Source organism: Somniosus microcephalus, chromosome 12, assembly GCF_052327205.1.
Source record: "Somniosus microcephalus isolate GS21.2 chromosome 12, FLI_Smic_1.0, whole genome shotgun sequence".
Classification (NCBI taxonomy): domain Eukaryota; kingdom Metazoa; phylum Chordata; class Chondrichthyes; order Squaliformes; family Somniosidae; genus Somniosus; species Somniosus microcephalus.
The window spans coordinates 158,278,908-158,291,284 of record NC_140998.1 but is presented as its reverse complement, the minus strand read 5'-3'; the positions used below and the strand labels follow the sequence as shown (position 1 = coordinate 158,291,284).

Below are 12,377 nucleotides of genomic sequence, written 5' to 3'. Positions count from 1 at the left end.
TCCCCATTTTGCCCTCACAAGTGCGGGCTTCCCAAAGGCTCCAAAACCTGGCAGCTTGGGGTCTTGTATGCAAGGCCTCATCAAACTGCAGAGATTGTCACTGTTTGACAGCTTCACAGAGCTGTCAAACGATGACAATTCATCTGTCAAAAAATCTGTCAACGTCGATGTGCTCTGCAACCTGCTTTCCCTCAATTGGCCTGCTAAGCCCGCTGGGCGGGCTTAACAAGGTCAATCAAGGGAAAATAGCATGGGTTGACCACAAATCGATGGAAGGACTGAAACCCGACAAGCAGCAATCCCGCCTCCAACGCAACGCCATTCACAAAATCGCCCCTTAAGTGTCCCCATATTTGGTCTGGAATGGCAGAGACACTTATGCATTTCTCTGCAACAATTTGGCTGGTAAGGTTATAAAACTAAACCTCTGGATTTCCCACAAGGATACTGGCAGATTTCTCCCCAAAAGGAGAGATGCCATTATGAGCAGGTCCTTAGAAAATGTCAAGTGGAGTAGAAACAATTCCCCAGAGAGCAGTCACTTTCTTTTAAAATAAATATTACAAATAAGCTGAGCAAGGCAGGCTCAGAGTGGTACCGACAAAAAGAAAAGGATAGATGTTGGTCAACTGTTCACCACCTAAAATATGTAAAGTCAAATGCAATGCTTGGTGGAGGTGGGGGAAGGAGATGGCAACTTCAGTAGGCAGGATAATTGAGAAATAGTGATTTAAGCAAGGTGATCAATGAGGAATAAAAAAATACTGTATATGACATAATAAAACTCACTACACACTTGGTTTGAGCATAAAGCAAGGCTTTAATCAACTTATTTCAGAACATGGAGGTCTAGTTGTATCCACTAGCTCCTTGTCTTTACAAAATGTCCCTGGCAAGCTGGGGCCAATGCCCGAGTATTTATACTCCTTGGATGGCGCCACCAGCTGGCCGTCCAGTGTTATTTCATAGGTAGTTTCTCGATGATGAGATTTATTGACAGTATATATTAGGTACCTGACATGTCACTGCCAGTGTGTGACAGAGCTGGGTCTTCCCAGTACGAAATTCTCCAAACATCTCAGTGATTGAACCAGTCTCAATTCCACCTGCAACACCAAGCACAAATCATAGTATCACAGTCTTAATACAAACAAGATCTTGATCCAGAAACATTCATTTCTGGTTAAAGCAAGACTAGGATCCATTTTCAAACCACTTATTGTAAAGGATCCCACACACCACACGTTCCTGTGGATTATGACAGATCCTGAGGAATAAAACCTGGCAGTGTCAAAACTACAAGCCATTCATGGGAAATACAGCTGCCTTTACCATCTCTCCTCTACTGAAGGCACTGGCTCATGTTAGGTTACAATACCACAAATGTCAGTCATGCAATAGTAACTCGCCCAAGTTGCCATTCTTCATATGCAAGCCTAAATAGAGAGCTTTTTCCAGCAATGGCTTCTCCTTCCACCTATGCACCGTCACCCCCAGAGTTCCCCAAGGATCCATCTTTGGTCTCTGCATTTTCCTCATCCACGTTACCCCTTGGCAGCATCATCCACAGACGTGAGGTCTACTTCCACATGTATGGAAATGACAATCAGCTTTATCTCTCCACTACCCGTATACCTTCTGACTGCTTGTCCAACACCCAGTCTTGAATGATCGTATGGAGTAAAAGGTAAAGTAGTAAAAGGGGAAAAAACAGGAACTAAGTGTCACAAAACATATTTGAAAGTTCTTTATCTGAATGCACGTAACAAAATGAATGAGTTAACAGCACAAATAGCTACATATGGGTATGATCTTGTGGCCATTACAGAAACATGGCTGCAGGGTGACCATGACTGGGAATTAAACATACCAGGTTATTTAACAATCAGGAAGGACAGGCAGGAAGGGAGGGGAGGTGGGGTGGCTATATTAATAAAGGAAGGAATCACTATAATACAGAGAAATGATATTGGGTCAAAGGAGCAGGATAGTGAAACAGCTTGGGTAGAGATAAGGAATAATAAGGGGAAAAAAACACTAGTGGGCGTAGTCTATAGGCCTCCGAACAGTTGCAACTCTGTTGGACGGAGTGTTAATCAGGAAATAGTTGAGGCTTGTAATAAGGGAACAGCTATAATTATGGGGGATTTTAACTATCATATTAACTGGACAGATCAAACTGGGTAGAGCAGCCTTGAGGATGAGTTCATTGAGTGCATTAGGGATGGGTTTCTTGAGCAGTATGTAACTGAACCGACCAGGGGGCAAGCAACCTTAGATTTGGTCCTGTGTAATGAGACAGGATTAATTAAAAATGTCCTAGTAAAGGATCCCCTTGGAATGAGTGACCATAACATGGTTGAATGCCATATTCAAGTAGAGGGTGAGAAGGTTGGATCTCAAACAAGCGTGCTGAGCTTGAATAAAGGAGACTATGAAGGTACGAGAGCGGAACTGGTTAGAGTGGACTGGGAAAATAGATTAAAGGGTAAGACGGTACATGATCAGTGGTGTACATTTAAGGAGTTATTTTACAACTTCCAAAAAAAATATATTCCACTGAGGAAAAAAGGGTGTAAAAGAAAAGATAGCCATCCGTGGCTAAGTAAAGTAATTAAGGATAGTATCCGACTAAAAACAAGGGCATATAAGGTAGCCAAATCTAGTGGGAAGATAGAAGATTGGGAAGTCTTTAAAAGACAGCAAAAAATAACTAAAAGATTGATTAAGAAAGGGAAGATAGATTATGAAAGTAGATTAGCAAAAAATATAAAAACAGATAGCAAAAGTTTCTATAGTTATATAAAAAGAAAAAGGGTGGCTAAAGTAAATGTTGGTCCCTTAGAGGATGAGACCGGGAAATTAATGGTGGGAAACATGGAGATGGCAATAACGCTGAACAAATATTTTGTATCAGTCTTTACGGTAGAGGACACTAAGAATATCCCAACACTGGACAAACAGGGGGCTCGAGGGGGAGAGGAGCTAAATACGATTAAAATCACTAAGGAAGTGGTACTTTGTAAAATAATGGGACTTAAGCCGGATAAATCCCCTGGACCTGATGGCTTACATCCTAGGGTCTCGAGGGAAGTGGCGGTAGGGATTGTGGATGCATTGGTAATAATTTTCCAAAACTCCCTGGACTCAGCAAAGGTCCTGGCAGATTGGAAAACTGCTAATGTAACACCCTTATTTAAAAAGGGTAGTAGGCAGAAGGCTGGAAACTATAGACCGGTTAGCCTTACATCTGTGGTTGATAAAATGTTAGAGTCCATTATTAAGGAGACAGTAACGGGACATTTGGATAAACATAATTTAATAGGACAAACTCAGCATGGTTTCATGAAGGGGAAGTCATGTTTGACAAATTTGCTCGAGTTCTTTGAGGAAGTAACATACAGGGTGGATAAAGGAGAACCAGTGGACATAGTGTATTTAGACTTCCAAAAGGCATTTGACAAGGTGCCACACAAAAGATTATTGCTCAAGATAAAAAATCACGGGATTGGGGGTAATATTCTGGCGTGGGTGGAGAATTGGCTCTCTAACAGAAAGCAGAGAGTTGGGATAAATGGTTCATTCTCAGACTGGCAATCAGTAACTAGTGGTGTTCCGCAGGGGTTAGTGCTGGGTCCCCAACTCTTTACAATCTATATTAACGATTTGGAGGAGGGGACCGAGTGTAACATATCAAAGTTTGCAGATGATACAAAGATGGCAGGGAAAGTAGTGAGTGAGGAGGACATAAAAAACCTGCAAAGTGACATAGACAGGCTAAGTAAGTGGGCAGAGATTTGGCAGATGGAATACAATACTGGAAAGTGTGAGGTTATGCACTTTGGCAGGAAAAATCATAGAGCAAGTTATCTTAATGGCAAGAAACTGGAAAGTACTGTAGTACAAAGGGATCTGGGGGTCCTGGTGCACGAAACTCAAAAAGTTAGTATGCAGGTGCAGCAAGTGATCAAGAAAGCCAATGGAATGTTGGCTTTTATTGCTAGGGGCATAGAATATAAAAACAGGGAGGTATTGCTGCAGTTATACAAGGTATTGGTGAGACCGCACCTGGAATACTGCATACAGTTTTGGTGTCCATACTTAAGAAAAGACATACTTGCTCTCGAGTCAGTACAAAGAAGGTTCACTCGGTTAATCCCGGGAATGAGGGGAAGGTCATATGAGGAGAGGTTGAGTAGATTGGGACTCCACTCATTGGAGTTCAGAAGAATGAGGGGCGATCTTATTGAAACATATAAGATTGTGAAGGGGCTTGATCGGGTGGATGCGGTGAGGATGTTCCCAATGATGGGTGAAACTAGAACTAGGGGGCATAATCTTAAAATAAGGGGCTGCTCTTTCAAAACTGAGATGAGGAGAAACTTCTTCACTCAGAGGGTGGTAGGTTTGTGGAATTTGCTGCCCCAGAAAGCTGTGGAAGCTACATCATTAAATAAATTTAAAACAGAAATAGATAGTTTCCTGGAAGGGAATTAAGGGTTACGGGGAGCGGGCAGGAAATTGGACATGAGTCTAGGTTCGGAATGGTCATGGCCCTGTGGGTAGTGGAGCGAGCCCAGGGGCTGTGTAGCCTGGTTCTGTTCCTACTTCTTGTGTTCTAATTCTGTGTTAGATTTCAGGAGATGGTTTTATTCCTGTTCCTGGCTGGGGTGGAGATCGCCTTTACAGAAGGTAAGTACTGTCGAAAATATAGGGACAGAGTGATCTCCTGGAAGAGTTTTGATCGCCTAGATGGGTCGGAGAGGAATTTCCCTGATTTTTTCTCCCAAATTGGCCATTGGGTTTTTTATCTGGTTTTTCGCCTCTCCCGGGAGATCACATGGGTTCGGGTGGGATGGAGAGTGATAGAAGATTTGAGGTTAGGATCAGATCAGCCATGATCTTATTGAATGGTAGAGCAGGCTCGAGGGGCAGATTGGCCTACTCCTGCTCCTATTTCTTATGTTCCTCCAGCTACACACTGGCAAGACCAAAGCCATTATATACAGCCCCTGTCAGAAACTCTGGGCCCTTGCTGCCAACTTCAACCCCAGCCACACTCTTAGGCTGAGCCAGACTGTTTACAACATTGGTGTCCTGTTTGGCCCCAAGATGAGCTTCCACATTCCACATTCTCTCCATCACAAAGATGTCTTCCATCTCAGTTCACCTAACCTGCCTCATTCATGCATTAGTCATCTCCAGGCACAATTATTCCAATGCTCTCCTGGCCAGCCTCTGATCTTCCACCCTCCTTCAACTCATACTAAAACTGCTGTCCATATCCTATCCCACACCAAGTTCTACTTGCCCATCACTGCCATCCTCTTGACCTACATTGGCTCTCAGTCCTGTAACACTTTAACTTTAGAATTCTCATGTTTGTGTTTAAATCCCTCCATAGCCTCATCTCTCCCAACCGCTATATCCTTTTCCAGCCAGACATCCCCACTCTGTTCCTCTTATTCCGGCTTGTTCATTACCCCACAGCCCCCCTCCCGCCATTCCAATACTGATATTTATGCCTTCAGATGCAATGATCCCACTCTCTGGGATTACCTCCCTAAATCCCTCTGCCCGTCAAACCTCACTATCCTTCTTGAAGACCCTGCTTAAAACCGATCTCTTTGACCAAGCTCTTTGCTCAGCATCTGTTTTTTTTACCTCATGCCTCTGAAGCACATTGGGATGTTTTTCTAAGTTAAATGATTTACTTCAATGCAAATTGTTGCTTTTGGCAGACTATTTTCCCATGGGCCAACACAGACAATCCTGTCCCCACCCAAAGTCCACACCCAAACTTTCCAGCAGTGATTATTGGGAAGCCCAAAAGTAGCCGATTTAGCCCAGGTCATTCTACAGATCATTGGTTAGCTTAATATACACCAAGGATCCAATTTGGGATCTTCATCACTTAGTTATGCTCTACTTGTACCAATGGAGCCATTGGAGAGTTTTAACTTCTAAGTATACCAGGACATTATCAGATCATTACTTGCACTGAACGATTACCCCAGACCTTGCAGCTGCTAGTTACAACACTAGTACCCAATGGGATATTCGACAAGGAAGATTATTTAAGAAGGGAAGTAAGGAGAAACCAGGATACTACAGACCTGTCAGTGGGAAGTTACTGGAATCTGAACACTTTTAGACAAGTATGAGCTGATCAAAGACAGCATGGATTTCTGAAATACAGGTCATGTCTGACTAATCTCGTTGAATTTTTTGAAAAGGTCACCAACTCGGTGAATAGGGGAGTGTCTATGGATATTGTCCACGTGAGCTTCCAGAAGGCATTTGCTAAAGTTCCACACAAGAGATTATTAGCAAAAGTGAGAGCACAAAGAATTGGAGGTAACCTTGTGACATGGTCGGGAGGTAGGAAACAGCAGCGATAAGGGAAATGTACTCTGATTGGCAGGATGTGACAATTATTGTTCCCCAGGGATCTCTATGGGGGCTTCAGCTTTTCACCATATATATCAATGACTTGGATGAATGAATAGAGTTGTATATCCAAGTTTGCAGATGACACTAAATTAAGAGACCCAGTAAGTCATGTAGATGGGAGCAGGAAACATGGACAGATTAAGTGAGTTGGCAAAATTGTGGCAGACGGCATTCCATGTGGGGGAAGTGCATGGTCAGGCACTTTGGATCCAAGAAAAACAAATCATAATATTTTCTTAATCAGCAGGAGCAGAATTGTATCCCACCACAATCTGTAACCTAATGGCCCGCCATATCACTCACACCTACATCACCGTCAAGCCAGGTGATCAACCCTGGTTTAATGAGGCGTGTAGAAGAGCATGCAAAGAGCAGCACCAGGCATAACTGAAAAGTGAGGCGACAACCTGGTGAAGCTACAGAACAGGATGGCTTGTATGGTAAACAGAAAAAGCAAAATGCAGTAGGCAGAACTGAGCAATTGCACAACTAACAGATCAGGTCAACGCTCTGCAATCCTGCCACATCCAGTGATAAATGGTGATGGACAATTAAGCAGCAACTGACAGGAATATCCCCATCCTCAACGACGGCAAAGCCCAGCAATGAGAGTGCAAAAGACAAGGCTGCAGCATTTACAACCATCTTCAGCCAGAAGTGGCGAGTGGATGATCATTCTCAGGCTCCTCATGATGACTCCACCATCAGAGACACCAATCTTCAGCCAATTTGATTCACTCACAAGTTACACCACCTAGACGAACAAGGGCAGCACATGCATGGGAGCATCACCCACCTCCAAGTCGCACACCATCCTAACTTGGATACATAATCGCTGTTCCTTCATTGTTGCTGGGTTAAAATCCTTGCCAGCAACGTCCACATCACGAAAAATTAAAAATACATACCCTTACCCAATAAAAATCTGCCGATCTCAGTCTTGAAAATTTTAATTAACCTAGCATTCAGTCTTTCGGGGAAGAGAATTCCACATTGCCACTACCCTTTGTGTGTGGGGGAGAAGTGCCTCCTGATTTCATTCCTGAATGGTCCAGCTCTAATTTTAAGGTTATGCCCCCTTGTACTGGATTTCCCCCACCAGAGAAAATAGTTTCTCTGTATCTTCCTTATCGAATCAGTTACAAAAGCAAAATACTGCAGATGCTGGAAATCTGAAATAAAAACACAAAATGCTGGAAATACTCAGCAGGTCAGACAGCATCTGTGGAGAGAGGAACAGAGTTACCGTTGCAGGTCGATGACCGTTCGCCAGTTCTGACCTATGTACCTATGCACTTTTAACGATGTGTGTACCTGGACTCCCAATTCCCTTTTCTTCTCCACAATTCCTAGTCTCTCGCCATTAAGAAAACATTCAGATGTCTTTCTTGGATCCAAAGTGGATGGCCTCACACTTCCCTACATTGAACTCCCTCTGCCAGTTTTGCCCACTTATTTAATCTATCTATATCCCTTAGTAACTTCCTGTCCCCATCTGCATTACTGTGCCTCCCAACCTAGTGTCATCTTCAAACTTTGATATACAACTCTCTATTCCTTCATCCAAGTCATTGATATATATGATGAAAGGCTGAGGTCACAGAACAGATCCATGGGGAACACTAATTGTCATATTCCTTTATCCCTACTTTCTGTCTCCTACCCTCCAACCAATTACCAAAAAATATGCCCACAGAATTTCTGAGTCATCAGTGTGCGTTTCACCAATCTTACCAAGCCATCTGTGGGAGGTAGGAGAGAACATATACCAGGACTGATTTTATCATTTTGCACTAAATGATGGTGGAGGAAAAGAACAAATAAATAAATCCATTAGGGGGGGGGGGGGGGGAAGGGGGGGGGAAGAGAATCCAATTTTTGTGAGTTGCAAAACTAACAACAGAAGGATTCTGCTGCCACCTTAAACTACTGAAGTGAGAGTCACTTGAATTAAGATTTTGCAAGATCTTAACTGATTCCAGGTCATCTTGTTTTTCTTCCCATCTACTAATGTGGGCACAGGGTTATTTCTACTATTTCCAAAAATATCACCATGAATGTACCTGTGGCTGTTAGCCTCTTGGACACAATTTATTTGCTTGTAAGAAATTGGGCAAAGGATTTTTTTTTAATGCATCTTTTACAATAGGCAGTTCTTCAAAAATGGTAATATAAATAATGGGGAACAAAGAAATGGCTGACCAATTAAATACATACTTTGGTTCTGTCTTCACAAAGGAGGGCAGAAATAACCTCCCAGAGATGTCGGGGAACATAGGGTCTAATGAGAGGGAGGAATTGAATGAAATCAGTATTTGTAGGGAAATGGTGTTAGGGAAATTGATGCGATTGAAAGCCGATAAATCCCCAGGGCCTGATAATCTACATCCTAGGGTACTTAAAGAAGTGGCCCTAGAAATAGTAGATGCGTTGCTGGTCATCTTCCAAAATTCTATCGACTCTGGAACAGTTCCCATGGAGTGGAGGGTAGCTAATGTAACCCCACTATTTAAAAATGGTGGTAGAGAGAAAACGGGGAATTATAGACTGGTAAGCCTGACATCGGTAGTGGGGAAAATGCTAGAGTCCATTATAAAAGATGTAATAGCAGAGCACTTGGAAAACAGCGACAGGATCAGACAAAGTCAACATGGATTTACAAAAGGTAAATCATGCTTGACTAATCTACTGGAATTTTTCGAGGATGTAACTGGTAGAATAGATAAGGGAGAACCAGTGGATGTGGTGTATTTGGACTTTCATAAGGTTTTCGATAAGGTCCCACATAAGAGATTAGCGTGCAAAGTTAAAGCACACGGGATTGGGGTAAGGTACTGTCTTGGATAGAGAACTGGTTGGCAGACAGGAAGCAGAGAGTTGGAATAAACGGGTCTCTTTCCTAGTGGCAGGCAGTGACTAGTGGGGTACCGCAGGGATCGGTGCTAGGACCCCAGCTATTCACAATATATATATATAAATGATCTAGACGAGGGAACTAGATGTAATATCTCTAAGTTTGCAGGCGACACAAAGCAAAGGATTCGAGTACAGGAGCAAGGATGTCTTACTGCAGTTGTACAGGGCCTTGGTGAGACCATACCTTGAGTATTGTGTGCAGTTTTGGTCACCTTATCTGAGGAAGGATGTTCTTGCCATGGAGGGAGTGCAGCGAAGATTCACCAGACTTATATCTGGGATGGCAGGAATGACGTATGAGGAGAGATTGGGTCGATTGGGCTTGTACTTGCTGGAGTTTAGAAGAATGAGAGGGGATCTCATTGAAACTTATAAAATTCTAACAGGACTAGGCAGACTAGATGCAGGAAGGATGTTCCCGATGGCGGGGGAGTCCAGAACCAGAGGTCACAGTCTAAGGATAAGGGGTAAGCCATTTAAGACTGAGATGAGGAGGAATTTCTTCACCCAGGAGAGTGGTGAACCTGTGGAATTCTCTGCCAAAGGCGGCAGTAGAGGCCAATTCATTAAATATATTCAAGAAGGAGTTGGATATATTTCTTAAGGCTAAAGGGATCAAGGGATATGGAGGGAAGGCAGGAACAGGGTACTGAATTTGGATGATCAGCCATGATCTCATTGAATGACGGAGCAGGCTCGAGGGGCCGAATGGCCTACTCCTGCTCCTACCTTCTATGTTTCTATGGCTTTGGGACTAGAGCTCGAGTCCAGTGTGTGGAATTTTGACGGGGGTTCTTCTGCAGATCGGTGGAAACCTCGTAGTGTTAATGGTTAAAAACAGCTCCCCCCACCCCCCCACAGCGTTCCGCTACAATTATGACAGAAGATTAGGAGAACCCCACAGAGATTCCAGGTCCAGATAGTTAATAATCTGGTCACACAGCATGAGGGAAGTTCTTCATCAGGATTTGAATTGGTGGATAAAAGTAACTCAAAAAATGTCAGTTTTCCTCAAGAGACAACCACCAAGGTGGCTAGCTACCAGACTGCAAGAGAAGTAAAAGTAGATCTGCACAAATGACAAATATAGAAAGACTTGCATTTATATAGCGCCTTTCACGACAACCGGATGTCTCAAAGTGCTTTACAGCCAATTAAGTACTTTTGGCGTGTAGTCACTGTTGTAATGTGGGAAACACGGCAGCCAATTTGCACACAGCAAGCTCCCACAAACAGCAATGTGATAATGACCAGATAATCTGTTTTTGTTATGTTGATTGAGGGATAAATATTGGCCAGGACACCGGGGATAACTCCCCTGCTCTTCTTCAAAATAGTGCCATGGGATCTTTTACATCCACTCGAGAAAGCTGACGGGGCCTCAGTTTAATGTCTCATCTGTTAACCAACCATGGAACTTCATTGTGTTTTCATGCACTCCCTCAGCACTGCACTGGAGTGTCAGCCTAGCTTTATGTGATCAAGTCCCTGGAGTGGGACTTGAACCCACAACCTTCTGACTCAGAGGCGAGTGTGCTACCAACTGAACCACAGCTGACACATACGTTACACAGAAATATAAGTTACAAGGAAACAGCAGGAGTGGCAGGAAGACAGCATTTAATGCTTTTCAATAAAGTTGGATCTAGCAGCTCTAAAAATGCATTTAAGGTACAAACAAGTTGGCTCAAGTGGTTTCAGACTGATTGATGTGTCAGGTATGACAGGGAAAGCTTTCAAGGCGGCAGAATGATGCGCTTGACTGAATTAAGACATAGCATCAAGATATGATGTGGGGGTGGGGGAAGCATGAAGCATGGAATCCTTCTCCACCAAATGGACTGGAATTAGTTCATTAACACAAATAGAAGGGTGAAAGCAGCAGTTGGACCAAGGAAAGCAACAAAGAATTCTCTCCAAGGCCATCCCATAAGACTATACATATCAACTGTACTTCATGAACTCGCTGAACATTTGGTTGAAGTTACTGCAAGGAACTTCATTGTGTTTTCATGCATCGTATACCAGTCAGCTGGTTTAAATGTAAACTGTAAAATTGTAGAGTGGAACTCCATAAGTATTTTTCCCTCAATGTTCAAAAGGTACTGTATAAAAAGTGAAGTAAAATGATGTAAAAGCCTCTTCTTGCCATCGCTCCAAGTAATGAGATACTGATCCTTTCATAATTATGTGAATATGTACTTAGTTTATAAATTTTTTCCCTCCTTTTCCTAAAAGCACGGCCTCTTACAGTGAAATGGTCCCACAGGCACCACCAACCTTGTAGCATTTCAGTCCAATGGCTTTTCATATGAATACAGACAGCAAGAGTCTGCATGCTAATCAATACTAAGGCATTGCAGCTGATCTGACCATAGGTCCATGCATGTATAGTTTTCAGAAGTCAATGAACAACAATCAGGTTGAATTTCATCTAGCCCAGTGATACTAAGGCTTACTTTAGTCTCCCAACTGCTGCCCTGACTAAGATCAGCTAACTCAGCACAGGCCGAGGATTAACCTGGGTCCTTGTGAATTGTAATGTTTAGTACGTTGGCCTTTACATGAATATGATTTTAATGCTGCCAGTGACCATACAGCTGAATTTTGACCAAATACAACTAAAACAAAATAGGGTGCTTCCCATCAAACAGTTCCAAAGAAACTCTGGTTACCACATTGTACAAGAAATGTGCCTTTGTAATTCAATCGGACCCAAACTCATGGTTTAGTCAAAAATCTTCATTCCGTTCTTTTTAAGTTGGAAGAATCTGCAGTACATGAAAATTACATGGCTGTTTCTGATAAGGCAAACCAACCATGGAATTACACATTTTGGAATACCCTTTTCTCCTTTGCCAAGAGCATTTTCCAGCAAAAACAAAAAAAACATATACCATTCCATGAGCTTCTGCCCGCAAATTTCAAAGTCCTCCCCGCTCTTATGTCAACACTCCTTTTTACCCACATTCCAAGAATGTCACTTTCAAGAAACACAAAATTTCTAC

At 42.8% G+C, this 12,377-nt stretch overlaps 1 protein-coding gene across 2 annotated transcripts in view; it reads right to left on the bottom strand.

Moving 5' to 3' along the window:
- LOC147109620 (DNA repair protein RAD51 homolog 1-like) overlaps positions 1-12,377 on the bottom strand; it is a 120,284-nt gene that overhangs the window by 24,572 nt on the left and 83,335 nt on the right. For both annotated transcript variants that reach the window (XM_086003712.1, XM_086003713.1), the window contains exon 5: positions 1,015-1,106. In XM_086003712.1, the coding sequence (XP_085859838.1) occupies positions 1,015-1,106 (92 nt within the window). The remainder of the gene's footprint in view (positions 1-1,014; positions 1,107-12,377) is intronic.